This window comes from Hyaena hyaena, unplaced genomic scaffold (assembly GCF_003009895.1).
Source record: "Hyaena hyaena isolate Hyena2069 unplaced genomic scaffold, ASM300989v1 scaffold_81, whole genome shotgun sequence".
NCBI classification, from domain to species: Eukaryota; Metazoa; Chordata; class Mammalia; order Carnivora; family Hyaenidae; genus Hyaena; species Hyaena hyaena.
This window is the reverse complement of record NW_024080714.1, coordinates 2505805-2532312: the sequence shown is the minus strand read 5'-3', so window position 1 is coordinate 2532312 and position 26508 is coordinate 2505805. Positions and strand designations below refer to the sequence as shown.

Sequence of the window (26508 nt, the reverse complement as noted above, 5' to 3'; positions counted from 1 at the left end):
ACAGATGTAGCTGGAAATTTTAAAGAATGGTCACCAAAATTTACTGATAAAGCACACTAAGAACAAGTTAAGTTACAGATGCTGTAACACGATTAATACGTTTCACACAGATAGCTACATAACCAACAAAAATTTTTTTGAAGCAGACATAGAACCTGAACAAAAAGTCTGCAAAATGCCCTCAGCAGACTTTTGCCTACCTCTCGCTCTCCAGACCTGTGCCTCATGGCCACCATGTACAGTCGCTGGACAAAGCTTGCAAACAAGTATTGGGATTCACCAGCCTCTATTGGAGAGGCAGGCAGGGGAGAAGGGTGTTGGGAGTAGAAACCTTCAGTATCTTCCACATCTTGGTTATGTCATTATTCTGCCCCAACTTGAATGATCAAGAGCAACTGGATCTAAAATTCAAGTCCTAAGTTTTTATGCTCCGAATTTCAGACATTGCCCACTGGCATCCAAAGCATCTAAGGCAAGTTTTATACCAGCCTCTTCGGAGTTCCTTTGTAGTTTTCCTAATTATTCTCTGAAAGTTTTTATGATCTTTATTTTTATTATAATGTTCTGAAATTATGTGTGAACATGCCTAGCTAGGTCTTTTTAAAAGTCATTTTAGGGACGCCTGGGTGGTTCAGTTAGTTGAGCATCTGACTTTGGCTCAAGTCATGATCTCCCCGCTTGTGAGTTCAAGCCCCGCGTCAGGCTCGCTGATGTTAGCCTGTCAGCACAGAGCCCACTTCAGATCCTCTGTCCTCCTCTCTCTGCCCCCCCCACCTGCTTGCACTCTCCCTAAAAAATAAATATGTATTTTTAAAAAGTCATTCTACGCAGCACTTTTAATCTGGAAACTTGAATAATACCTTTCCAATTCTAAAAGCTTTCTTCTATTATTTCTTTGGCAATATTTTCTCTTATTGAGACACCAATAAGTTTGCATATGTTGGCTCTCCTTGATTGTTTTTCTCTCCTATTTTCTGTTTTATAATTTTGGACTCATTTTTCTTCTTTATATATGATTTTTCTATTCAAAGGGTGTGCATAGCCCAGCAGCGCTAGCCTCACCTGGGAGCTCATTGGAAAAGTAGAAATTCAGGGGTGCCTGAGTGGCTCAGTCTGCTAAGGCGTGTCTCTTGATTTCAGCTCAGGTCAGGATCTCACAGGTCATGAATTCGAGCCCCGCATCAGGCTCTGCACTGACGACATGAAGCCTGCTTAGGATTCTCCTTCTGCCTCTCTCTAAAAATAAATAAATAAACTTAAAAATAAAATGTAGAACTTCAGGCCTCACCTCAAAACTACTGAATTAGAGGGACACCTGGGTGGCTCAGTCGGTTAAGCATCTGACTTCAGCTCAGGTTATGATTTCCTGGTTCGTGAGTTCAAGCCCCACATTGGGCTCTGTGCTGACAGCTCAGAGCCTGGAGCCTGGTTTAGATTCCTGGAGCCTGGTGTCTTCCTCTCTCTCTCTGCCCTCCCCTGCCTTTTCTCTCAAAATAAATAAATAAACTTTTAAAAATGTGGAACTTCAGGCTTCAAAACTACTGAATTAGTCTTTGCATTTTAATGAAATCCCCAGGTGATTCTTATGTACGTTTTTGAAAGGTATTGTGGAGTTTTTTTTCTGTTACCCTCCATTTCTTTTGAAATATTTTAGTTGTCGCATTCATATTTTTTTTGTTTCTGATAGCCCTTTCTTGTACCATTTCTTTTTCAAAGAATTTTATTCTGTTTTATACATATAATATTTTCTTGAAACTAATTAGTTTTCTTTCAAGCTCTCCTCTGTTTCATGAATTACCTCTTTCCTCTCGGATTTGGCTGGTGGGGGGAGGTGCATCTTGGTCCAGCTCTTTCATGTTGCTTTTTTTCTTATACGTCTGTTGATCCCTGATAGTTTCTTTATATTTAAGGATAGAAGATGTGATAGGTTATTTCATGTAATTGCTATAAGTTTCTCCTTCTGCTGCATAAGAATGATAACCTGTTTCCCTAAATGGGAAGTCATTATATGTGAGAGAGACATGTTGAGGGACTTGCTTTATTTCATCATTACCATCCAAGAGTCAAACTCAGGACACCCCTTGGAAAACTTACATCTTCAAATATCTTCCTTAGGAATTGAATTTTTTCGGGGCACCTGGATGGCTCAGTCGGTTAAGCGTCCGACTTCGGCTCAGGTCATGATTTCATGGTTCGTGGGTTCAAGCCCCGCATTGGGCTCTGTGCTAACAACTAGCTCAGAGCCTGGAGCCTGTTTCAGAGTCTGTATCTCCCTCTCTCTCTGACCCTCCCCTGCTCACGCTGTCTCTCTCTCTCTCTCTCTCTCTCTCTCTCTCTCAGAAATAAATTTTAAAAAATATTTTTAAAAAGGAATTGAATTTTTTCTTTTTTGTGATGCAGCCTCTCTGGTGGGTGAGGTAGGAAAGTAAGGAGTTGACTGGCATAGCTCTTCTGGATTTTCAGTCCCGCTTTGCACTCCAGTCTTTTTCCAGTATGTTCTGCTGGTCTCCCAGTTACACTGCTACCCCTCTGAGCTGTAGTTTGAGCTATATCTCACACACAGTCACCCATGAATGTATCAGCAATGTATGATGCTTTTGTAGACAAGATGATGTGATGTGGGTGGATTTGTATTCAATGGAATAATCAGAAAAGATTGAAATAGTGCTGTTTGATCCAAGCTGGGAGAGGGCTTTACCAGTGAAGAGTAGAGTCATTAGTAATCAGACAGTTTTTATAGCAATTGATATAATAACATTGAGAGTATGCTGACAAAACCTTCAAATGAGTTAAAAGTAGAAGGCTAATAGATTTGACAGAAATAGAATTTTGAAAAAGGTGGTAGGTTGGAATGATGGATTTAATCTAAAAGAACAAAGTTTAATATAGGTAAGTATAACATCCAGGACTTTGTTCAAGAAACTAACCACACAGGAGCATAGCCTACAAGCAGCAAATGTGATGTGATATAGATGCTAAAAATACAAAATGGAATTTTAAGTCATACAAAAAGAAGTAGAATAGGGCCCTTAATAGGTTTGGTTCTCTCTGCATCAGGCAGTCCTTATTCATAGTATTGTATTCAGTTTTGGGAGCCATTATTTAGGAACAAACATCCTTTTTTAAAACTGTTTATTTAATTGTTTTTGAGGGGGGAGGGACAGAGAGACAGAGAAAGGGAGAGAGAAAATCCCAAGCAGCTCCATACACAGTGCAGAGCCCAAGGGTGGTCTTGATCAGAAATCCTTTGAAGCAGATCTGAAGACAATGATCTGATGAGATGATCATAGGAAGAATAACTAGAAGTTGAGAGGAGTACCTAGGTGACTCAGTTGATTAAGTGACCAACTCTTGATTTTGGCTCCGGTCATGATCTCCTGGTCCATGGGATCAAGTACCACATCAGGCTCTGCACTGACAGCATAGAGCATGCTTGGGATTCTCTCTCTCTCAAAATAAAATCAACTGTAAAAAAAAAAAAAAAAGAGGAAGAAGAAGAAGCAAAGGGGGCTCCTGGGTGGCTCAATCAGTTAAGCATCTGACTCTTGGTTTCAGCTTAGGTTATGATCTCACGGTTTTGTGAGTTCAAGCCCCATATCAGGCTCTGCACTGACAGCATAGAGCCTGCTTGGGATTCTCTCTCTCTCTTTCTCTCCCTGCCCCTCCCCTCCTCATGCTTTCTCTCTCTCCCTTAAAAAAAAATACACTTTTTAAAAAAAGAAGTGGCCAGGAGCCTGGGTGGCTCAATTGGTTAAGTGTCCAACTTCAGCTCAGGACATGATCTCACAGTTTGTGAGTTTGAGCCCTGTGTTGGGCTCTAGGCTGACAGCTCAGAGCCTGGAGCCTGCTTCTGATTCTGTGTCTTTATCACTCACTGCCCCTCCCCTGGGAGTGCACGCCCCTGCTTGTGTGTGCCCGCTCTCTCTCTCTCTCTCAAAAATAAATATTAAAAAAAAAACAAAATTGCCAAAAACATTCACTGAAGAATTAAGCATTGGCATATGCTCATATTCTTTTCAATTTTGAGATTTTATGAAATATGAGTGAGGAGGAAGGAAATACAGGTTTGATGCTTTATTAAGTTATAAATGAAAAAAGTCAACTCAGCTATTTCCAGAGAACAAATTCATGCTCTCATGATTGTGGCCTTGTTCCTGCAAGGCCTGAGATGTGTCCTGCAGCCTCACATTTTTGCTTCTCATATCCTTTGTAATGGAAGAAAGAGAATAGAAAATGGCGATTAATCAGATTTGTTCTTCCTGGATAACAAAAGTTGAAGAGGTTTGGGCTTCTGATGGAACAATTATCTTAACTTATCTTAACAAAGGCTTGCCAAACATTCCCCATTTTCTGTGAATTGCAATGATTTATTCCATTCCTGTCTTTAATAAATTGTCAATAATTATTCGAATGCTATAGAGGTTGAATTTCTTTTACGATTGATGTTAAAGTTTAATAAGAGAATCTTTAACCATGGCTGCGTTCTTGGCTATATGATAACTTCCAGAGACCTAAAAATCTTCAGGTTTGTAAGAATACTATTAGTTAGTTTCTTTTAATTAAGTAAAATAATTAAGTGGTTTCTTTGTTGATTTGTAGTTCGAAGGATAATCTCTAAAAAGTTTAGAATAAATTTTACAAAATAATTCTGGCATTCTGATTTAGGAGACTAAGGAACACTTTTAATGAGAAATGTTAAATGTTTCTCTTTTTTGCTAAGTGGGTTAACCTTTTTTTATTAATGCTCTACCTCTATTTCTTTTGATATACTCAAGACACAGACAAGCATTCCATCCTTAGCAGAGTTAAGTGACTAGTGCCTGTCTTGTGGAAGCTAGAAGTGTAGCCAGCCCTCTCATGTGTACATTTCTCTCCATATCCAGCTAAAATTTCATCCTCCCCAAATGCATCCTCCTTAATTGGCTTGCCCTCCTCTTTCTCTGTGGTTCCTGCTTGGTTAAATCACAACCCAAGTAACTCCTGTGCACCTCTCCCCACATGGCTCTATGTGGCTAGAGGAAGATTCACAGACATGTTGCCGGTTCTCACTTGAATTCCCAGTCACTGTTCTTGAATAGGCCCTTAATGCTCTCTGCCCTTAATACCACATCACATCCCCTTCTCTTCTTACACTGCCTTCCAAATCCTCGGTCTACACAGCTCCCTATTTCACTAACAAAGCAAGAGACTTTCTATACCAGCCAACCACCCATCTACCCACAAACTGCATCTTGGCCAGTGCCTCTTCATGTTCATGTTCTCCTCTTACTGTGGATGAGCTATTTGTGCCCCTAGCAAAGGTCAACTCTTGAGGGCCTTTGAACTGGCCACTCCCTCTGTCTGGAGCATAACTCCCTCCTTCATCTTGCTAGGGTCTATACTAAAATACCAGTGAGCGTCTCCTGTTCAGAATAGTAACCTCCACCCCCAGCTTCCGGCCTCTTTCCTTGCTTTATTTAGCACTTATCATCAAATAACATATCATATATTTAGCTTGTTTATTTTGATTAATATTTATCTCTCCATAGACAACTCAACTTCAAAAACATGTCAGTTCTCCATAATTTATCTATAAATTAGTAGGATCCAAATAAAAATATCTAGGGATATGTAAACAAGTAGACAAATGGATTCTAAAGTTTCATGTGGCAAAAATATCAAAAAATTATTGACAGAATATCCCTGAAATAAAATAGCAATAAGGTAGAACCAATCATACAATATAATAAAATATATTATAAGAGCCTGAAGTATTAAAACAGTATTAGACAGACATATTAATTAACAAAACATAGACAATATGTGGGAACTTAATGTACAGCAAAGGTTGTTTCCCAAATCATTGGTGAAAATACAAACTTTTCAGTAAATGAATTTAGGACAAGCTTCCCATCTGGAAAAAAATAAAGTCAAATCCAAAGCAATATGTAAATTTAATGAGAGTCCCTAAAAGTAATTTTGTTGGTTACCGCTATGTAGTATGTTTCTAAATTCCAAATAGGAATTTAGAGGAGTTAAAATTGTCCAGAAATTTGGAAAAGTAAGATTATTAATTAGGGGAACTGACCGTTATCAGATATTGAAGCAATATAAATCTATGGTAACTAAAACTATGGACTAGACACATGAACAGACAAGTTTTTCTACATTCATGTTCATCTCTTCCTATACATGTTTGTTGAAGATAAAATACAATGTCCAACTGAGTAAAGTATTATCTTTAAACTATCTTCTGCCTTATAACTTAATCATCCATTACTTTATTAATGGAATTTGAGTTTCCATTAATATAAATAATGCATCAATAAGTAAATTTTAAAATAATGCTTTATCCAGTTGAAGATTATATTCTATCTTCAACAAATGTATGTATGTATATATATACATACAATACCTATAGTCATATAATAAAGTTTAAAAATGTATGTGTTTATATACACATCACACACTAGACATGCAAGCATCAACATGGATGAATCTCATAAGCATTATATTAATGAAAACTTGAAAACTGTATACATGAAGTTCAAAACATTGCATACTCGAAAACAAATTGTATAGCAATATACATATTTAGCAAATCTACAGAAAAAGCACGAGAATAATAAATACACATCTAGGGGCGCCTGGGTGGCTCAGTCGGTTAAGTGTCCAACTTTGGCTCAGGTTATGATTGATTTCACAGTTCGTGGGTTCGAGCCCCGCATCGGGCTCTGTGCTGACAGCTAGCTCAGAGCCTGGAGACTGTCTTTGGATTCTGTGTCTCCCTCTCTCTCTGATCCCCCCCTGCTCATTCTGTTTCTCTCTCAGAAATAAATAAGACATTTTTAAAAATTTAAAAATAAATAAATAAATACACATCTAATGTGGTAGCTACTTGGCAAATGAGGAGGAGGTGTTTGGGATGAAGGGTGATGGGATTTAGGATAGGGATAGACAGGAAGTTGGGAGGCAGATACATTAAAAGCACATTTGAGACCCACTGTCCATAGAAAGACCTGCTTGCAAGTTTAGACCTTGGCTGGTGTCTGGGAGCTTGGATTTCATCTTGGGAGAGTTCCCACCATTGCCTGATAAGAGTGGTTCGCCGTGCCTAACTACGAACAATGTGATTTATACCAAGCACCTGCTATTCGTTCAGAAGTCTTGCAGCCTATGTGTCCAGCCCCCAGGAAAAACCCTGGACATTGAGTGTCTAACATGCTTCCCCAATAAGCCACACTTCATGATAGGCCATAACACGTGTTGTCACAACTTATTGCTAGAAGAATTAAACACATCTCATGTGACTCCCCTTGGGACAGGACTCTTGGAAGCTTGCACCTGTTTTCCTTGTGCCTTTTCCTTTTGGTGATTTTACTTTGTATCCTTTCACTGTAATAAATCATACTATGAACATTACTAGATTCTGAGTGTGTGAGGACCCCTCGCAAAAATCAAAATGAGTTGATTGGTTTTAGGAATCTCTTTCAGAGTGGGTGATACAGGTGTTCACTTTTAAATTTATCTGTCTTTCATATATTGTAAATATTGTATGTACTTACCAGTTAACAAAAAGGACAATAAAAGGAAAAATGAATAGGAGTTGCCCAATAAAGATGAGATGCAACTGTGTAGAAGACATTCCAGTAAAATAAAATAGAATGGCAACGTCTGGCATCAAACCATAGAATACTGTATTCAAGAATCTGAAACTACGAAAAGGGAATCAGGAAACAATGAAACTGGAAAATTAATCAGAAATAGCCATCTACCTTCCCAATCCCATCTACCTTCCATGTACTGCTTCTCTTCTTTTTTAATTTTTTTAATGTTTATTTTTGAGAGACAGAGCACAAGTGAGGGAGGGGCAGAGAGAGAGGGGGAAACACAGAATCTGAAGCAGGCACCACGTTCTGAGCTGTCAGCACAGTGCCTGATGTGGGGCTCGAACTCACAAGCTGTGAGATCATGACCTGAGCCAAAATGGAACACTTAACTGACTGAGCCACCCAGGTGCCTCTGTGCTCCTCCTCTTCTTAATTTTCCTCTAGAGTGTGCTGCATTATTTTTCTGTACGGATTGCCCTTTTCTCTATCGCCATTTATTGAAAAGACTATAGGCGCATCTGGGTGGCTCAGTCAGTTAAGTGTCCAACTTCAGCTCACGTCATGATCTTGTGCTTTGTGAGTTCGAGCCCCGAGTCAGGCTCTATGCTGACAGTGCAGGGATTGGAGGCTGCTTTGGAGTCTGTGTCGCCCTCGCTCTCTGCCCCTCCCCTGGTCTGTGTCTCTGTCTCTCAAAAATAAATAAACATTAAAAAAATTTTTTTAGGGGCGCCTGGGTGGCTTAGTCGGTTAAGCATCCGACTTTCGCTTAGGTCATGATCTCGCGGTTCGTGGGTTCGAGTGCCCCGTCGGGCTCTGTGCTGACTGCCAGCTCGGAGCCTGGAGCCTGTTTCAGTCTGTGACTCCCTCTCTCTCTGACCCTCCCCTGCTCACGCTGTCTCTCTCTCTTTCTCTCCTAGAAATAAATAAAACATTAAAAAAATTTTTTTTAAATGAAAGACTATGAATTACTTTGGCAACTTTGTTGAAAATTAATAAACTATATCTGTGTGGGAAAATGGATGGAGGGAGGGATCGATGGATTTTTCTATTCTCCTTTTTTGACATATGAATTTATTTATACTCCATTACTACATTTTCCTGAAGCTGTAGCTTTATAATAATGTTTTAGATCAGGCAGTGTAAATCCTCCCAGTTTTGTTTAAAATAGTTTTAGGCACTCTAAATCCTTTTCATTTTCATAGAAAATGTGGAATCAGCATGTAGATTCCTAGGGAAATCTACTTTTTCAAAGAAATTGCATTGAACCTTTAACTCATTTTGAGAAGAACGTCATCTTAACCATATTGAGTCTTCACTCCATGAATGTGCTCATCATTCTTGTTTAGATTATAATTCAATACTACTTTATTTGCTTCACATTGTTTCTGCTTTGGTCACTAGGAACTCTTTCAGTTGGTTCTTGTGTTATTTTGAGATACATATCAGTGTGTGCGCATGTGTACGTATTTGTAACACTTTCCAGGTGATCACTAAGGTTCTCTGTTCTGTGAATTTTGCCATTTTTCCAGAATCCGAGAGAGAGAGGGAGGGAAAGGACATGAAGCGGGCTCTGCGCTGACAGCAGCAAGCCCAATGTGGGGCTTGGACTCACAGAGTGTGAGATGGTGCCCTGAGCCAAAGTGGAGAAATCAACTGAGCACCCGGGAATCCCTATATTAATAAATTTTTTAATGTTAAAGTAACTACATTCCTGAGACAAACCCAGCTTGTTCATGATGTGTATGTTAATTTGCCTTTCCTGATGACTCTCATTAATGTTATATTGTTTCTTTGTGACTTTAATTATTTTTGTGTGATCCCTGTTTTAGGAGGCCAAATAATGTCCCCTCCCAAAGACGTCCACACTTTAATCTGCATGCATATATTACCTTACATGGCAAAAGGGACTTTGCAGATAGAGTTAAATGAAGGGTCTTGATGGAGGGAGATTACTTTGTAGTACCCAAGATCCAATGTTATCAGTGGGGTCCTCAGCAGTGAAGGAAGGAGGCAGGAGATGGAAGGGAAGGTGTGCCAAGGGAAGACATGATGGCAGTTTGATGTGAGAAGGACTGGAATTGCCCTTGCTGGCTTTGGAGAGGGAAGCAGGGGCCACCAGCCAATGAGTGGAGGCAGCATCTAGGGGCCGGAGACGACCCAACATCCTCGAGGAGGATGCTGCTCCAGTGAGACCACTGTTGACTCCTGACAGTCAGAACTATAAGATAGCTGGTGTGGTCTCAAGCCACTAAATTTGTGGTAACTTGTCATAGCAGCCAAGGAAAACTAATATTCTTATTAATCTTGAGACTACACTTGCAGAATTTCCTTAAAGCCTTAGATGCAGCAGCAATCTTCCAGAGAGAACTCGTACTTCTAGTTGTCTAGGGGCACTGTTAACCTGGGAACACTGTAGACTACATTAAGGACTTCAAGTAATGTGCTCTTGAAGCACAACTCCAAGTAAAAGCTAGGTGGTGTGTGCTTTTTAGTATTTCCCTCTCTTCTTGCTCCATTAGACAAAGACAGCTTTCTTGTAGTCCCCTGGGGTGAGGAAGAAGAGTGACTTTACTTCTCTTTCTCCTGAATCTTGGGTTAAAACCCTTGGGGGATCCAGTTTAACGTGAAGAGAGACTCCAGTTAGACTTCCCAACCTGGGTGGCCCTAGGCTTTGACTTCTGCCCCCTTTACCTCAGGAGGCTATCAAAACCCCAACTTCAATTTTTTTTGGAATGGAAAATGCCCTCAAGGCAAAAAAACAATCTCACAGTCCTCTCAGGTTCTTGCTTTATTTATCTTTTGCTTTGTTTTCAGTACTTTCAAAGCTTCTTGTATTGTTTAGTTTTAGACAGCATTTGCTGTAATTTTCAGTAATGGGACTGGTCTCAATAATCTAGTCTACAAGTTTGCCTTCCAAATCGGTCAGTGCCATCATCTAAACTTCATGTTGGTCTGATCCTGCTGTCTTTGTGTTTCTGTTCTTTTTACTCCTGATGCTTTGTTTTTCTGTTCTGTTTGTTTGTTCAATTATAATTTTATTTTTAACAGACCTTCGTTTGCCAGATTTCTTTGTAAAGTAGGTTGAAGTTGCTCTCCTCCAGAAGAATTTGCAGTTATTTTCCCAGTTGCCTGGAGGAATGCATCATAAGTTAACCTAGTACCAACATAAAATGATTTGCTTGAAGTTTTATACATTACCCAGGTATTATGAACGGGACCAAAATCATGCATGAAGGCTGTAAATTCTCAGGAAAAATCTTCCCTCTCCTTCCTCTACTCCAATGTTGATCCAGGCAAATTTTCCTGCTGTCCCCCCCCCCCCCCGCCCTCATCTTGGGATAGGTTTGTGTTTGTGTTTTTTCCCTCCCTTTACAGCTTCAACCCTTGACATTTAGCATTATTCAAGGTTCTCTTATAAAACTTCATAATGTGATCATCTCAAGTCCTGTGTCCATATCTTGAGTAGCGATAAAAATCAAAGCTTAGTAGCATCAGGGACTGGCATTTTAGTGCTATCTTATTTCTTGGCTTCTGATAACTGCTTGCTTTATACCAATTGCTTTACTTCATATCATGTCAGCAATGCACTTGAAAAGAAAATTTAAGCATTTTAACCATCATTAGTAGTTGTTATGCAACAAAAGTGTTTAGGGAATCTGGCCTGCCATTCCGCTGAAATTCATCATTTTAAATTGTCAGCTGTTTGAAGGAAATTAAGGGGCTAAAGGACTAAGGAGCTAAGGCTGGATTTCCTAAACTATGCACCAATGTCTCCTGTCCCCAGGAAGTCCTCCCTGAACCCCCACAGTTAAGATTAGATTCTATCTATCTATCTATCTATCTATCTATCTATCTATCATCTATCTATCTATCTATCATCTATCTATCTATCTATCTATCTATCTATCTATCTATCATCTATCTACCTGCCTATCTATTTAAAGTAGGTTTCATGCCCAATGAGGACCCCAGCCTGGCGCTTGAACTCACAGCCCTGAGATGAAGACCTGAGTTGAGATCAAGAGAGGGATGCTTAACTGATTGAGCCACCAGGCACCCCAAATTCCATTTAAATTCAAAATGGATTAAAGATTTGAAGGCAAGACCTGAAACCATAAAACTCCTGGAAGAAAACAGACATTGGTCTTAGCAATATTTGCTTTGTATTAGTCTCCTCAAGCAAGGTCAACAAAAGCTAAAATAAATGGGATTCCTCAAGCTAAAATGTTTTCGTATGGTGAAGGAAATCAACAAAACAAAAAGGCAGCCTATTGAACGGGAGAAGACATTTGCAAATCATTCATCTGATTAAAGGTGAATATCAAAAATATGTAAAGAACTTACACCACTAAATATCAAAAAACCAAGTAATTTGATCAAAAAATGGGCAGAGGACTGAATAGACATTTTCCCAAAGAATAGGTATAGCTGGCCAACAGGCACATAAGATGCTCAGTATCACTAATCATCAAAGAAATACAAATCAAAACCACAGTGAGATACCGCCTCACCCTGGGAAGATCAGCTATTAACAAAAAAGACAAAAAATAAAAAGCATTGGTGAGGATGTGGAGAAAAGGAAACCGTTGTGCACAGTTGGTGGGAATGTAAATTGGTGTAGCCACCATGGAAAACAGTATGAAGATTCCTCAGAAAAGTAATAAGGAACTACCATATGATGCAGGAATTCTGCTTCTGTGTATATGTCGTAAGGAAATAAAATCACTGTCTAGATAGAAGAAATATCTATACTCCTATGTTCATTGCAGCATTATTCAGAGTGGCCAAGATATGGAAACAATCTAAGTGTCTGTTGACAGAAAATGGATAAAAAAGATGTGGTATATATACATACATATGTATATGCACATACAATGTATATGTACACTGTACCATATATGTGTGTATATATATATGTATGTGTATATATGTATATATATGTACATTGTATCATATATACATATATAAACACACATAATCAATGACATTTTATTCAGCTAAGAGAAAGAAATAAATCTTGCCCTTTGTGTCCACATGAATGAAGCTAGAGGACAGTACGCTAAGTGAAATAAGCCAGACATATGAAGACAAATATGGCATCATCTCCCTTACATGTGGAAGCTAAAAGAAAGCTCAGAGCAGGGGAGTCCGGCTGACTCAGTTGGAGGAATGTGCAATTCTTGATCTTGGGGTCATGAGTTTGAGTCCCATGTAGGGTGTAGCAATTACTTAAATTGATAAAACTTTTTAAATAAATAAATGTAAGAAAGTTGAACTCGTAGTAACAGAGGGGAATAGTGGTTTCCAGAGTTGGGGAGCAAAGGGGTGGGTATTGATCAAAGGGTACAAACTTTCAATTTTAAGATGAATAAGTTCTAGAAGCCTTATGCAGCCTTCTGACTATAGTTAATAATAATATAAAGTATATTTGAGATTTGTTAAGAGGGGACTCTAGCTGGCTTAAAATGTGACTCTTGATCTCTGCATCATAAGTTTGAGTTCCATGTTGGATGTAGGGTTTACTTAAATAGATGGATAGTAGATAGGTAGATGGATAGATAGATGGTTCAATAAATAAACTTAAAAAAAAGAAATTTGGTAAGAGAGTAAATCTCAAGGGTTCTTACCACACACACACACACACACACACACACACACACACACACAGTGGTAACTATGTGAGGTAATGGATATGTTAATTAGTTTGATTGTGGTAATCATCTGGCTGGCTCAGCAAGCAACTCTTGACCTCAGGGTTGTGAGTTCAAGCCTCATATTGGGCATGGAGACTATTTTATTATTTAATATTTTTTAAGTTTATTTTCATTTATTTTGAGAGAGAGATAGAGAGCAAGCAGGGGAGAGGCAGAGTGAGAGGGAGAGACAGAGTCCTAAGCAGGCTCCACACTCTCAACATGGAGCCTGATGTTGGGCTTGAACTCATGAACCGGGAGATCATGACTTGAGTCAAAGTCAAGAATCAGACACTTAACCTACTGAGCCACACAGGAACCCCTAGTATGGAGCTTATTTTAAAATAGATAGATAGGTAGATAAGTACATAAATGGATGCAAGCTAGCAGAGGAGATACAATATCTCCAAATATGGTCACATTCTGAAGTGCTTGAGCGTTTGGACTTCAACATAATGCCTTTTGGGAGACACAATTCAGCCCCTAGCATCATTCAAAACCAATTCTAAAAAAACACCTTGAGAACCTTCACATTTAGATTAAAATCTGTAAAATTAATATATAATGGATAAAGTTAGGTCTTCAGAAGACCATGATTCTGCTGCTAATCTTACTATAGGCATTACATTGAGCCAAGAGGGGCACCTCAGTGGCTCAGTTCGTTAAGCTTACAACTCTCAGTTTTGGCTTTGGGCTCTGCACTGACCGTGTGGAGCCTGCTTGGGATTCTCTCTCTCTCCCTCTCTCTCTCCTCCTCCTCCTCCTCCTCCTCTATCTCTGCTCCTCCCTTGCTCACACTGTCTCTCTCAAATAAATAATAATAATAATAATAAAATAATAAAGTAATATATAATAATAATAAATAAATAATAAACTTAAAAAAAGTTAGCCAAGAGATGTCAGCCTAAAAACAAGAGATACTAGAGATGTTTATTCAGTACAGTCTAGGAAAAAAGAACACTACAGCTTGGGTATACGTTGTGGAGAAGGATATAGAAGTTCTAGTCACTTAAGTTCCTTTTTACCGTTTAATGATTCAAAGCAACCTTCAGATTATTAGTTTCCCAGGCATCTTGATAGGAAGAACTTTGTCTTAAATAGTAGGGGAATTCCAGTCACTTCAAAGTAATATAGTAGGAACACCTTTGTGGCTCAGTCAGCTAAGCATCTGATTCTTGATTTCGGCTCAGTTCATGATCTCATGGTCATGAGACTGAGCCCTGAATTAGGCTCTACACTGAGATTGGAGGCTGCTTAAGATTCTCTCTCTCTCTCTCTCTCTCTCTCTGCCCCTCTCCCCAACTTGTGCATTCTCCCCCCCCCCCCAACACACACACCATGGAATAGAAGTATAAGAAATGGTTAACACATTTGCATTCTGGGGGTGTATATCAGACTCCAGTATATTTGATTATCTTTCATTTGTCTATGAAGCACCGATCCACTCTGGATATATTAAGTTAACTTACTAATCTGCCAACATATGAGGAACACAATGATCCCAATTTATTGTAACCCCGTGAGGCCTCATTTCCATGGCCACCTTGATGCCGCCCATCATTGTACCTTCTTAAAACAGTTGTTTGTAGCAGAAAGCTTGACCAAGTCTAGGGATATAAGGAAATGCCTTTTGGGCAACATAACCTCTTTTATCACAACCCAAGCCTTCTCTCTATAACAGCAAAATAATTTGGTCACTTCCTCAATGATTTGAAATGAACATTTTTTTGTATAGTCAGCACAGTCTCCATCATTTCACAGCAGTGGCATAAAACTCTAATGTGGGCAAAATACCCCCTTTACAGGCAACTTGCAGTAGTGTTCATTTGGAAAGTCTGGGGGAACAAGTGAAGGTTGTCTCTGTAGGCAAAGCAAATAAGTTGGATCAGGAGGGTGTGTGTTAGAAGTAAGGAAAAGTTCATTATGAAGGCAAAGACATGAATGTGCTGGTTTATTCACTGGAAAGGCAAATGTTAAGTGTAAATCAATGGTCATATTATAGAGCCTGGAAATTTAGAAGTTTTCCTGATCTTTGACAACTTCTACTACTACTACTACTACTACTACTACTACTACTACTACTGCTGCTGCTGCTACTACTACACTACTACTACTGATGATAATGATGATGATGATGTGTTCTGTTTTACCTTTAGCCATTTGAAGAACCATCCTTTAACAGACAACAGAACAAACCTACCAAACTCAAAATTGCTACTTAATTTAAGCTGGTAAAAGTAAAATGTTTACTTTGTATCTTTAGTATCTCATGTTTCTTTTAGGAAATAACACTTGGTTTCAGTATCAAGCTTGGTGAATTATAGTGTGCCCATTAAAAAAATGAGATACAAAAATACTGAATTTTTGCAAAGGGGTGCCTGGCTGGCTTAGTTGGTAGAGCCTGCGACTTTTGATCTTGGAGTTGAGTTGGAGCCCCACACTGGGTGTAGAGATTACTTAAAAATAAAATCTAAAAAAACCCCCACAATCCCAGCATACTAATCTATTTTTCACTTTTTGCATATATATTTTTAGAGCTAAAATGCATTAAAAGTTTATCTTATTCCTGTATACTTAGTAGTCTATCAGATGCATTTCCCATACTTCTAGTCTTATTCCAACCATTTAAAAAATTACTGTGGTTACGTACATCTGATATAAAATTTACCATTTTAACTATTTTTAAATGTACATTTCTGTAGCATTCAGGACATTCACATTGTTGTACAACTCTCACCACTATCCATCTCCAGAACTTTTTCATCATCCCCAAATGAACTCTATACTCCCCATTCTTGCCCTCCTCTGGCAACCACTATCTACTCTCAGTATCCATGAATCTGACTATTCTAGGTACCTTATATGAGTGGAATCATATTTGTCTTTTTGTATCTTTATTTCACTCTGCATAATGTCCTCAAGATTCATGGATGCTGTGGTGTCAGAATTCCCTCCAATTTTCAAGTTAAATAATACTCCACTAAATGTGAATATACCACATTTTATCTATCCATTCATCAATCAATGAACACTTGGGTTGTTGCCACCTTTTAGTTATTGTGAATAGTGCTGCTATGAACATGGGTGTAAAAATATCCATTCAAGTTCCTTCCTTCCATTCTTTTGGGCATTTACCCAGAAGTGGACTTGGTGGATCATATGGTAATTCTATGTTTAATTTTTGAGGAATCACCATTCCGTTTCCCAAGTCTAATCATTTCTATTGGCTGTATAATATTTCATTTGTTTTCTATACCCTTATTTCTTAAGCCATTCCAGGACGCTTTCTAAGGATCTTCAAATTTTCTCTTCTTCCCGCCCCCCCCCCCCTTTGGATGGGAATGAGTTTTGGTTTAGGCAATGCTCCAGGCTTTTGTCCCAGTTAAACAACAATGACAACAACAACAACTCATTTACAGGGGCACCTGGGTGGCTCTCGGTTGGTTAAGCATCCGACTTTGGCCTAGGTCATGATCTCACCATTCTAGAGTTCGAGCCCTGCATCTGACTCTGTGCTGACAGCTCAGAGCCTGGAGCCTCCTTCGGATTCTGTGTCTCCCTCTCTCTCAATCTGCCCTTCCCCCACTTAAGTTCTCTCTCAAAAATAAACACTAAAAAAATAACTCATATACATATATCATTACTTCTGACAGCTAATAATTAAGTTGATTTTTTGCTTCATGTCACCTTACAACTATTTCCTTATACTCAGGAAGTGCCCTATCCATGGCAGTAAGTCCTTTCTAGCTAGACCTCTGCTTTCCAATCTGGTAGTCACTAGCACATATTTAAACTTGAGTCAATTAGAGTGAAATAAAAATAAAAATTCATTCCCTCAGTTGCATGAGCCATATTTCCAGTACATAATAGCCACATAGAGCTAGTGCTACTGAATTGGGTGACACAGATATAGAACACATGATCCCAGAAAGTTCTGTGGTGAGTGCTGCTCTAGACTCTGACCTTTTGGCTGAATTAGAGCCTACGAGTTAATCCCAGAAATGATTAAGTCCCAGGAGACAGGCCAATGATAGCTACATTCAGAAGAGAAGGTCACAAACTCTAAAATGTGAGTTTCATAGTTTGTAATTGGGCATATCTCTTCCAGAGGCAGGAATACTTCTGTCTACTATTTCCCCTGTCGTTCCTCTTCAAAATATGAATTAGTGGCCTGAAGTATTTTGGTGATGGTCACCTAATCCAAAGTGGGTCAATTAAATTCCTTCTCCTTCCCTTAGGAATTTGGAAGCGGGAAAGCAGAGTGTTCAGTCAAGTCCTCTAGGTGTTTTGAACTATAAAACTAGGAGCATAAATCTTATCTTACTAGTAAAACAGAGTTGGATACAGTAACAGAAAGAAAACAAAAGCAGGTAAGCAGAGATTAGGCTGCTGTTTACGGTTTCCATATTCTGGTTCTTTAGGCCCATGTGCACTCCTGACTTTGGAATCAAGGACAGAAATCTACCCACATCCTAATAGAGAATTCTTGTATGCTTAAGCTAGCTTGAATTGGTTTGTTTTGCTATGTGGGAATTGGAATCCTAAGACACACACACACACACACACACACACACACACACACGCATATACTATAGATATGGGTACTGCCATGTTCACACTGTGGAAGCATGTGTGGTTGCGCAAAACTTTGTATTTAGTCATTGCACTGAGCCTCCAGACTCCCTATAGCCCCTCTGATCTTTCTCTACTTTTCCTCTTGCTTTACTTCCTTCTCATCTTGGTGCTCAGGCTGTCCTCTACCTTTTTCCTCTTCTTTTCTTTCTCTTGATCAAAGTATGCCGTCTGCTATCTTTCAGGGTGTGGAAGCTTTATTAAATCAAGTCATGTAACATATTAACAACTGACTTTATTCTTTAGCTGGTATTGCATTTTACTCTCTCAGGCCTAGGTAATTCAGTCAACATTCATTAATGAATGACTGAATAAATAATCCCCGACAGGCCAAAGCAGTGAATGTTGAGCTTTAGAATCTGGCATGAATAGAACTGAGTAGGGTACTTATGCAAGTCTAGCACGCTACTTTTACTTTAGATGGATTAATTAGGATAGACCTTACCTCTTGCAGGAGGACAGGGTGAGTCAACTATGAAAAGAATGACAGCATCAGCATCCCAAAGGGAAGGGACACATGCTAGTGTTCTAGGCAGTGAAATGCTTAGTGTTACCAAGGAACAAAAAGGAGGCCATTGTGACCAGAGTGGAGAAAGTAAGGCAGAGTAGCATGAACCTTGGTAGGCAGGGCCTTCAGGCCCTGGTAAAAGGTTGTGACAATTTCTGAAGAGCAATAGGAAAATTCTAAAGGGATTTAAGCAAAGAAGTGACCTCATCTGACTTGAGTGAAAAAAAAAAAAGTCCTTCTGGCTAGTTTGGAGATGAATTATAGGAAGACAAGCAGGGGACCCTTTAGGAGGCTATAGCAATTGTTGGCAGAGAGATCATAATTAGTAGGCTTTTAAGGATTGGAGGTCAAAGGAGACAGAGAACTTTGTGACCACATTTGAGGTTTTTAAGGTAGATATACAGGCTCTTACTGATGAAGAAGTTATTCTTTTTGCCTTTTAAGTAGCCAGCCCCCGTATTAAAGTTGTTAATGGAGTAGACCTAGACCCTAGGAAATCAAGAAGGGCATCTCTCTGTTTCATAGGCTCTGGGCTCAGCTCTTAACCAAAGTACCTTGAGACTAACAATCTCTCAGCATAAAATTCTGCCATTTTCCTCCCTTTCCTTTGAGTGAACTTGGGAGGTGACTGCTGAAAAAAAAGACTCTCAGCAAGAGGACAGCGGCCTTTGGGGTTCGGCGGTACACCTCTAACTTTTAATTTCAATAAGTGTTTGCTTTTAATTTGGTATCGGTTATTTTACATTGCACAAAGTGAGAGCAGGCATTTTGCTAGCAGCATCTCCGTTTTCATCCACGAATATTGTATTCTCCATCTCAACTCCAAACAACCAAGGGCAAGATGCCTTTAAAAGAATTCATCTTTCATTTAAAAATGAGTTCCCTTTCACCTATCCAAATCTCGTGCATCTGGGACCCGCTTCCCGCCGCACCGACAAATGCACTCATTGTCTGTGCACCAATCCCCCTGGATTTTATGCAGCGTGCATTTCCTGCTCCGAGCTGCTTGCTGGCTGTGTGCGTGCTTCCCTCGTCCCCTGCCCCCATCCGGATCCGAAGCTTTTGTTTCTCATATTTCCTCGAGACGCTATTAAAATGCATGGGCTCATCGTTCCTAAATAAATGAATGTCCAGGAACTTTTCTTTTGGCTGTTAACCTCTAGGCCGCTGTCCAGTAAAGTTGTGAAAGGCAAGGGAACCCAGCATCTCACGTAAAGGGGCCAATCCACATGCAAACAACGGAAACGTGGACATTATTTCCCAAACTTGTCGCGTTACGGGGACACTTTGGCCCGTTTCAGGGAAACGCTCGGCAGGGCCCTCCCCGGGCGGGCAGAGGCGCCCCACGCTGCCGCGGCGCTCGCTCCCGCGTCTGCAAGGCGCGAGGAGGGGGCGAGGAGCTGGCTGCCCCGGGCCGAGCGGAGCGGGACCTCCGGGCGGCGACGCTCTGGCCCGAGCTCGCTCGATGGTTTCCGCGCGGCCGCTCGGGCCCGCGCGGTCCAGTCACCAGGGGGCGCGCTGGCCGGCGCCGCGGATCTCCGAGCTGCGCGGCCCGACTCGCGTCCGCCATATTGGATGCCGCAGCCGCTGCTGCCAGCGCTTCCTCCTCCGTCTTCGCTGTGCGCTGCTGGTTCCTGCGGCCCGAGCGGCGGGGAGGTGAAACAGGAGTCTGACGAAGATAGAAGAAGGAGGGGGTGGGGAGTGTAGGGGACGGGGCTGGAGGGCGGAGGACCGAGACCGAGCGGGGCTGAGAAGAGAAGGCGCCGCGGCCCGGCCCCTCCCCCGCCCGCTGCCGACCCGCCCCGGCAGCGCCTGTGTTCCCCAGACCGGCGCTCCGCCCGCCCTAGCGGCCATGCCGGAGCCTCGCCGCCCCTGAGGGAGGCTTTCCCTGCCAGTGCTTGCCCTTCCACTTCGGCCCCAGGGTCGCAGCGGCCGGGTCTCCCGCCGGCGCCCCTCCTCGCGGCGCCGCCGCCGCCCCCGTCTCGCTCTCCCCACCCAGTGCAGTGGCCGCCGCCTCTTCCGCCGCCGGGCTCGGGGCCTCCGCACCGACAACATGGAGGCTGTGAAAACCTTCAATAGCGAGGTTGGTATTGCAGCCCGGCTTCCCCTCCTACCCACACCTCCCACCGGGCCGAGGTCCGCGCGAGCCGGGTGGGTGCGGGCCTGCAGGGCTTCCCAGGGTGGGGCGAGCGGCGGCCTAGCTGGGTCGGGCGGGAGGGGGAGGGGTGTTTCTCTGCCCCGCGCCCCTCCCCCGAATCCGAGGGGAGGGCTGGGGGAGGGCCGCCCCGGGGCGGAGGGAGGTTCCGGTGTCTCCAGCGCCCTATTGAGTGGCTTCGGGGTTGGAGGGAAGGCCCCGTTGGGCCCTCCCCCGGAGGCTCCTGGCTGGTCTCTCGGGGTCAGTTCCGCCGAGGCCCGGCCCGCCCACCCCTTCCGTGGGCTTGCGGGGTTTTAACTGCCCACGGGTCATCACTGCCCAGACCTCCCCGGGGTCCTTGACGAGGCAGGCTCCGACGGGGGTGGTACAGGAAGGGAACCTACGGGGGTGATGATCTCTGGTCACGTTGTACGTACTGTTTATATTTGAGATACTGTTGGCTAGGTAACCTGCCAGCTAGGGACCGATGCAGGGAGAGGCTGATGGGGAGGCCAGATTGTTCCCGGTCTCTCCTCTCATCATCAGAGCGTAAAGACACAAGTGATAGGGAGAGGTCTGGGCTTCAGGAGAGAGGGAAGATGCACTTCCCATGGGCTCGTTCATAATGTCACATGTAACACTAGATTTTAAAGCAGGTGTCCAGTTTTCACTACTTAATTGAACTCCTTAGTCTGAAAGGAGGCAGGTTTCGATCAAGTGCGTTTGTTTATTTATTTATTTAACTTAATTTTTTTTTTTTACAACTCCGACGTAAACAGACCTTAATGCAAACATTAAACATAACAAGTACCTATCTACATAGCCAGAATTATCCTTATCTGTTAGGTCTTAGGAAAAAAAGTATTTTGATGCGATGTTAACTAAAGTCGCATAAATTTTAGGGACTTTTGATGTGGAAGTGCCGGTACTCTTTTCAACAGTATGATTGACAAAAGCTTAGATATTCACCTTTTAAAATACTAGACATAATTACTGTTGATAATCAGATGAGGATAATACTATTTTTTAAAAGCTGTTTCAGAGGTTTTTTTTTTTTAATTTCTTCCTTTTTTTTTTTTTTTTTAAGAATTGACATTTGGGAAGCTTAGCAGAAAGGCTAAATAAAAGTTAGATAACATCCATGTGAGTTGGGCTCTCCACTCTCTACGTTACCGTACACAGCAATGACACCGATGAAAGCAAACATTTTTTATAAAGGGTTTTCTTTTTTGGTATTGGCTTTTCTTTCTCTTTAGGCACTTCTTAAAAAGAGCAATAGACTTGGGAATCTTTTTTCCATTTTATTTATGAATTTGTAGCTAATTACGAAATTTGTTCTCTCAGTAGTACTTAGTGCTTAAAATCTGAAAGAAAAATATTTATTGGTATTATATGTTCCAATTTGTGGCAAATAGTTTCTCAGCTGTGCAGGAAAGAAAATAGCTCTATGTAGCCTTTTTATTTGCTACATACAGTGGTACAGCACTATGGAATGTTAAAGTTTTAAGAATTGTATATATTTTTAAAAAGCCTTTCTCTTATTTCCACTGCAGTTATTTGATTTACTCCCACCCCTTTTTATCAAGTTTGTTTATTTGTTTATTTTTTGTAATCCCTACATCCAGTGTGGGGCTAGACCTCCCAATTTGAAGATCAAGAGTTACATGCCCTTCTGAATGAGCCAGCCAGGTACTCCTACCCCACCCCTTTTTGATGGGTGTCCCTTCTGTTGTCTGGGGAGTTCCTAATATGTATCTTCCTTCACTCCCGGCCCCCACCCCCAAAATTTTGAATAGGATCCCTCCTGTGGTAGGTAGAGAAAAGATGTTAACTTTTTTTTAGGGTCATATTGTGACCCTATGGTTGTCACAGTAGAGCACAGTGGAGTCGAAATTGTATATCAGTTTTTCAGTTTAGTACCGTCCTTAAGGATGGGGGCCTAATATTTACATGGCTAGCTATATATTTAATCTCTTTTTTCATCTAATCTTTACAGGAATTTGAAATTGCCAGTAGTAGTTCCATTTTAGTGTATGTAGCAAATTCTCCTTTCTCTCTATGGATTTCAGAGAACATAGAAATAGAAAATCTTTTAACTACTTTATTTACTAATCTGCTCAAACGTCACCATGTTTGAATGTGGAGTTAGCTTAAAAATAGCAATACAGAGTCATAGAGAGTTGGGGAAGGGAAGTACATGCAGAAAAGATTCAGAAGAATATACTTTTTGTTTTAAACACAAAATACATAATCTTTTTTTCTGATTTTGAATATGGTTTCCTTGAATGTCTATAATGCTTGCTGTTGTAGTAATTTTGTTACAAGTAAGCACATAGTCATGGGAAGTAGTTCAGTAATGAATATTTTCCATTAAATCATGTATTATAAAGCGCAAAAATAAAAAATCTTGAGTTATCATATTAGAGAAAAGGATGTTTTAGAATATTTATTCATAGCGAATTTGGCTTTTAAAGCCTGACTTAAAATATGAAATGCTTAGGTTTTATGGCTGGCTAATTCTCAGATTTTTTTTTTCAAGTTTATTTATTTGTTTTGAGAGAGTGAGCATGTGCAGGGAGAGTTGGACAGGGGCAGAAAGAGGGAGAGAGAGAATCCCAAACAGGCTCTATGCCACTGGCACAGAGCCCAACGTGAGGGGCTTGATTTCACAAACCATGAGATATGACCTGAGCTGAAACCAAGAGTTGGACCCTCAACTGACTGAGCCACCCAGGCACCCCGGTTCTCAGGTTTTTTAATATTGACCTCCTTCCAGCACTGGCTTGAAAATAGGGACATATAGTACCAGAGATTTGTTAAGAATCAATTTTTTTTAAAGATTTTATTTTTAAGTAATCTCTATATTAAACCTGGGGCTTGAAATGGCTTGAAATCACAACCACAGGATCTAGAGTTGCATTCTCTACCGACTGAGCTAGCCAGGCACCGGAAGTTAAGAATATAGATTTTTATTTTGCAAACCATGGGTGAGTTTCAGTCTGAAAATCCATGACCTTATTTATGAGTCATGGTCAACAGGTGCCGCTGCCCCCACTTGCACCCACCATAATCTCTCAAAGGGGGTCTGTGGCCTCTCCTTCCCTGTGTTCAAAATCACTGTCAGTGCATCCTTTATGTGGTTAATTCCTCTTAATTATCTTGAGTTCAATGCGATTGAGGCCCAAGAATTGATATTTAAGTGCCCACTGTGCTGGTTTAGTGGGAAAGCCATAGTTTATAGCTAAGCATCATCATTGTGATGAGTTAATCCCAGGAGCAGTAACATCAGTTCTGAAACGATGAAAGAAAGTTTGTCCACATTGGAATATAAGGCTCCCTAAGAGTTGTGCTTGATCTGGGCATTTAACTCCAAGAGAATTCTTATCATTGCAAGTAGTATAGTTGTAGCTGCTCTAAGAGAGTGACATACCCTTGTTATGGTGGCTTAGAGTTCTCACTTCAGTGAGAGGGGACTCATTGGTCTGCTTAAATTCTGTTAACTACTTTAGGACTTCAGCTGATTACTGGAATGCAGCAGTTTTATGTGAGCTGTCCGTAAGAATGCCACTGAATGGTGGCCATCATGGTAGGGTTATTGTTTTTGTTTTTGAAAAGATGGAAATGGATAGCAATGTATAACTCTTAAGAAAATTATAACGTAATTAGAGAGGGCACTTTCATGATATAGGAATTCTTAAAGTAACACATGGAAAATACGACAATCTGTTATGCACTGGTTATACTTAGACACAGTAACTGGAGGAGATGAATTTTACTTGTGTGTTGGGTTCTTTAAAATTGTTTTTGTTTACAAATTTTTTTACTGTTTATTTTTTGAGAGAGAAAGACACAGAGCATGAGCGGGGAAGGGGTAGAGAAAGAGAGGGAGACACAGAATCTGAAACAGGCTCCCAGCTCAGCTGTCAGCACAGAGCCTGACGTGGGGCTCAAACTCACAAACCACGAGATCATGTCTTGAGCTGAAGTTGGATGCTTAACTGAATGAGCCACCCAGGAGCCCCTGGATTCTTTAAATTTTTAGGGACTTACTGTACTTCAGCAAGTTAACAATAATACTTTTAACACAATCAAATACGTCAGTGATCAGTTTTTTCCCCCTGGATTCTTTGTAGAGCTTATCGAATTACTATAGTTGTTTTTTTCTGTTATCCATTTCTCTTTTTACTCACAAAAAGGCTGAGTGGGATAATAAAGAACCAGATATGTAGGTTTGAGATGTGTCAGGTGAATTATCAAAATTTAAATTTTGGATTTGCCTTGGTTCATAAATTTGAAATGATTTTAGTACCTTTTATTGCCTGTAGGATGCCTAAATTCTTGGTGTTTTTTTGTTGTTAGGGTCTTTCGGTTAGTCAGGATTTGCAGATGTAGACTTTTCAGAGTCACATTAACACCTAGGACATTTTCCTTTTCTGTGCCTTCTATTTCACGTCAAAAGTGAAATCCCATCTTGGTTTTACTTCGTCTCCAGTTTTGTTTCCATAGTGTCCTTTTGTCCAGCTGTAGGAGATTTTATAATGTTCCCACCAGTATCTAGTAGTAGACATGGGACTGTGAAGAACAGTGGAAAAGGTAGTGGAAATAATAAAAATGTGTGAAATTTATTTGATATTTGTATATTTTTCTTTTGTCTGTGGTTCAGGAAAGGGATTTTATGTGAAGCAACTGAAAACACTGCATTTTTGTTTCATTTTCACTTACTAGAGAATCTGTCTCCTATTTTCTTTCCTGTTTTAACTTCTAGTGGGTGCTTTGGTTAATTGTATCAATCAAAACCATCTTTTTTGTTTCCACCCTGTGAAACTCTCTTAAAGATATGGTCTACTTAGTGTTATAAAGGGAGGAACCCTTCACTGCTCCAGTGGTTTAGGTTAGGGTTTTTCAGCCTCAATACTATTGATATTTTGGGCTGGATAATTATTTGCTGTGAGGAGCTGGCTTGTGCATTATATGAAGTTTAACAGTAATCACGGCCTCTACCCACAAGCTGCCACTATTGTGACAACCAGAAATGTCTGTAGACATTATCAAATGTCCCTTGGGGAACAAAATAGACCTTGGTTGAGAATCACTGATTTAATTCCCATTACATGGTCTTAAAAAACTGTACTTTCACTTTTAGTGATTACTATAAGTAACATAGTAATAGTTTTTCCTACCCAACAATAAGTGTCATGAGGACAGTGACCATAGATTTTCATTGTTTTGTAGCCTCAGTACATAGCACAGTACCTTAATACATAGTGTATGTCAAATAAAGATTTCTTGAATGAATGAATGAATGAATGAATGATATACTGCAGACTGAATGACCTGGACCAAAGTAGTTAACATTTCTGGACATTTGGTTTTCTCCTTTGTAAATGATTGATTTGAGATTATATTTAAGTTTCCTGTTAGAAGATTCTTTGACTAAATATAAAATTAATGTGAGGGACGAGTTAGTATTTATACGGATTATTTTGAAGGTCATTTTATGGAGTATAAGAGATCAGGTGGAAATTTTTTAATTGAAACTCTTTACTAAGGAGGGATCATTGGGAGGGGACTATTCCATTTGAAGGTTCTAGTTAGATTAAGTCCATCCTAAGCTTTATTTTGTAATTAACCCTATTTCCAAACCTTTTGTTGCTTTACTGTTTTTCAATTTAAAGCAAAATATGGTAAAAGTTGTGAAGTTTTTTCCTTATAATATTTTTAAAATTTGGAAAACAAGGATAATGGAGATTGATAATAATGATTTTTTATACCGTGCTTTGGGAGTGTTACAGTCTTAATTGTTCTAGACTAAATATAAAAAGTTTTTTTGGCAAGATTGAAATAGCTCTCTATCATTTTATTCTAGGATAGCACTGAGTTTGTTACAGTAATTTTGATTGACATATAGGGAACATCTGTATTCCCCAGATTCCTAAATAGTCATATTTTATG

The 26508-nt window shown here is 40.3% G+C and overlaps 1 protein-coding gene across 1 annotated transcript in view; it reads left to right on the top strand.

The window, feature by feature from the left end:
• Nucleotides 1-19896: 19896 nt before the first annotated feature.
• The window catches only part of SCAF8 (SR-related CTD associated factor 8), a 95546-nt gene continuing 88934 nt past the window's right edge, over nt 19897-26508 (top strand). Inside the window, 2 exon segments of the mRNA XM_039234106.1 lie at nt 19897-20078; nt 20422-20505. Coding sequence (XP_039090037.1) covers nt 19998-20078; nt 20422-20505 — 165 coding nt within the window. The 5' untranslated portion in view covers nt 19897-19997.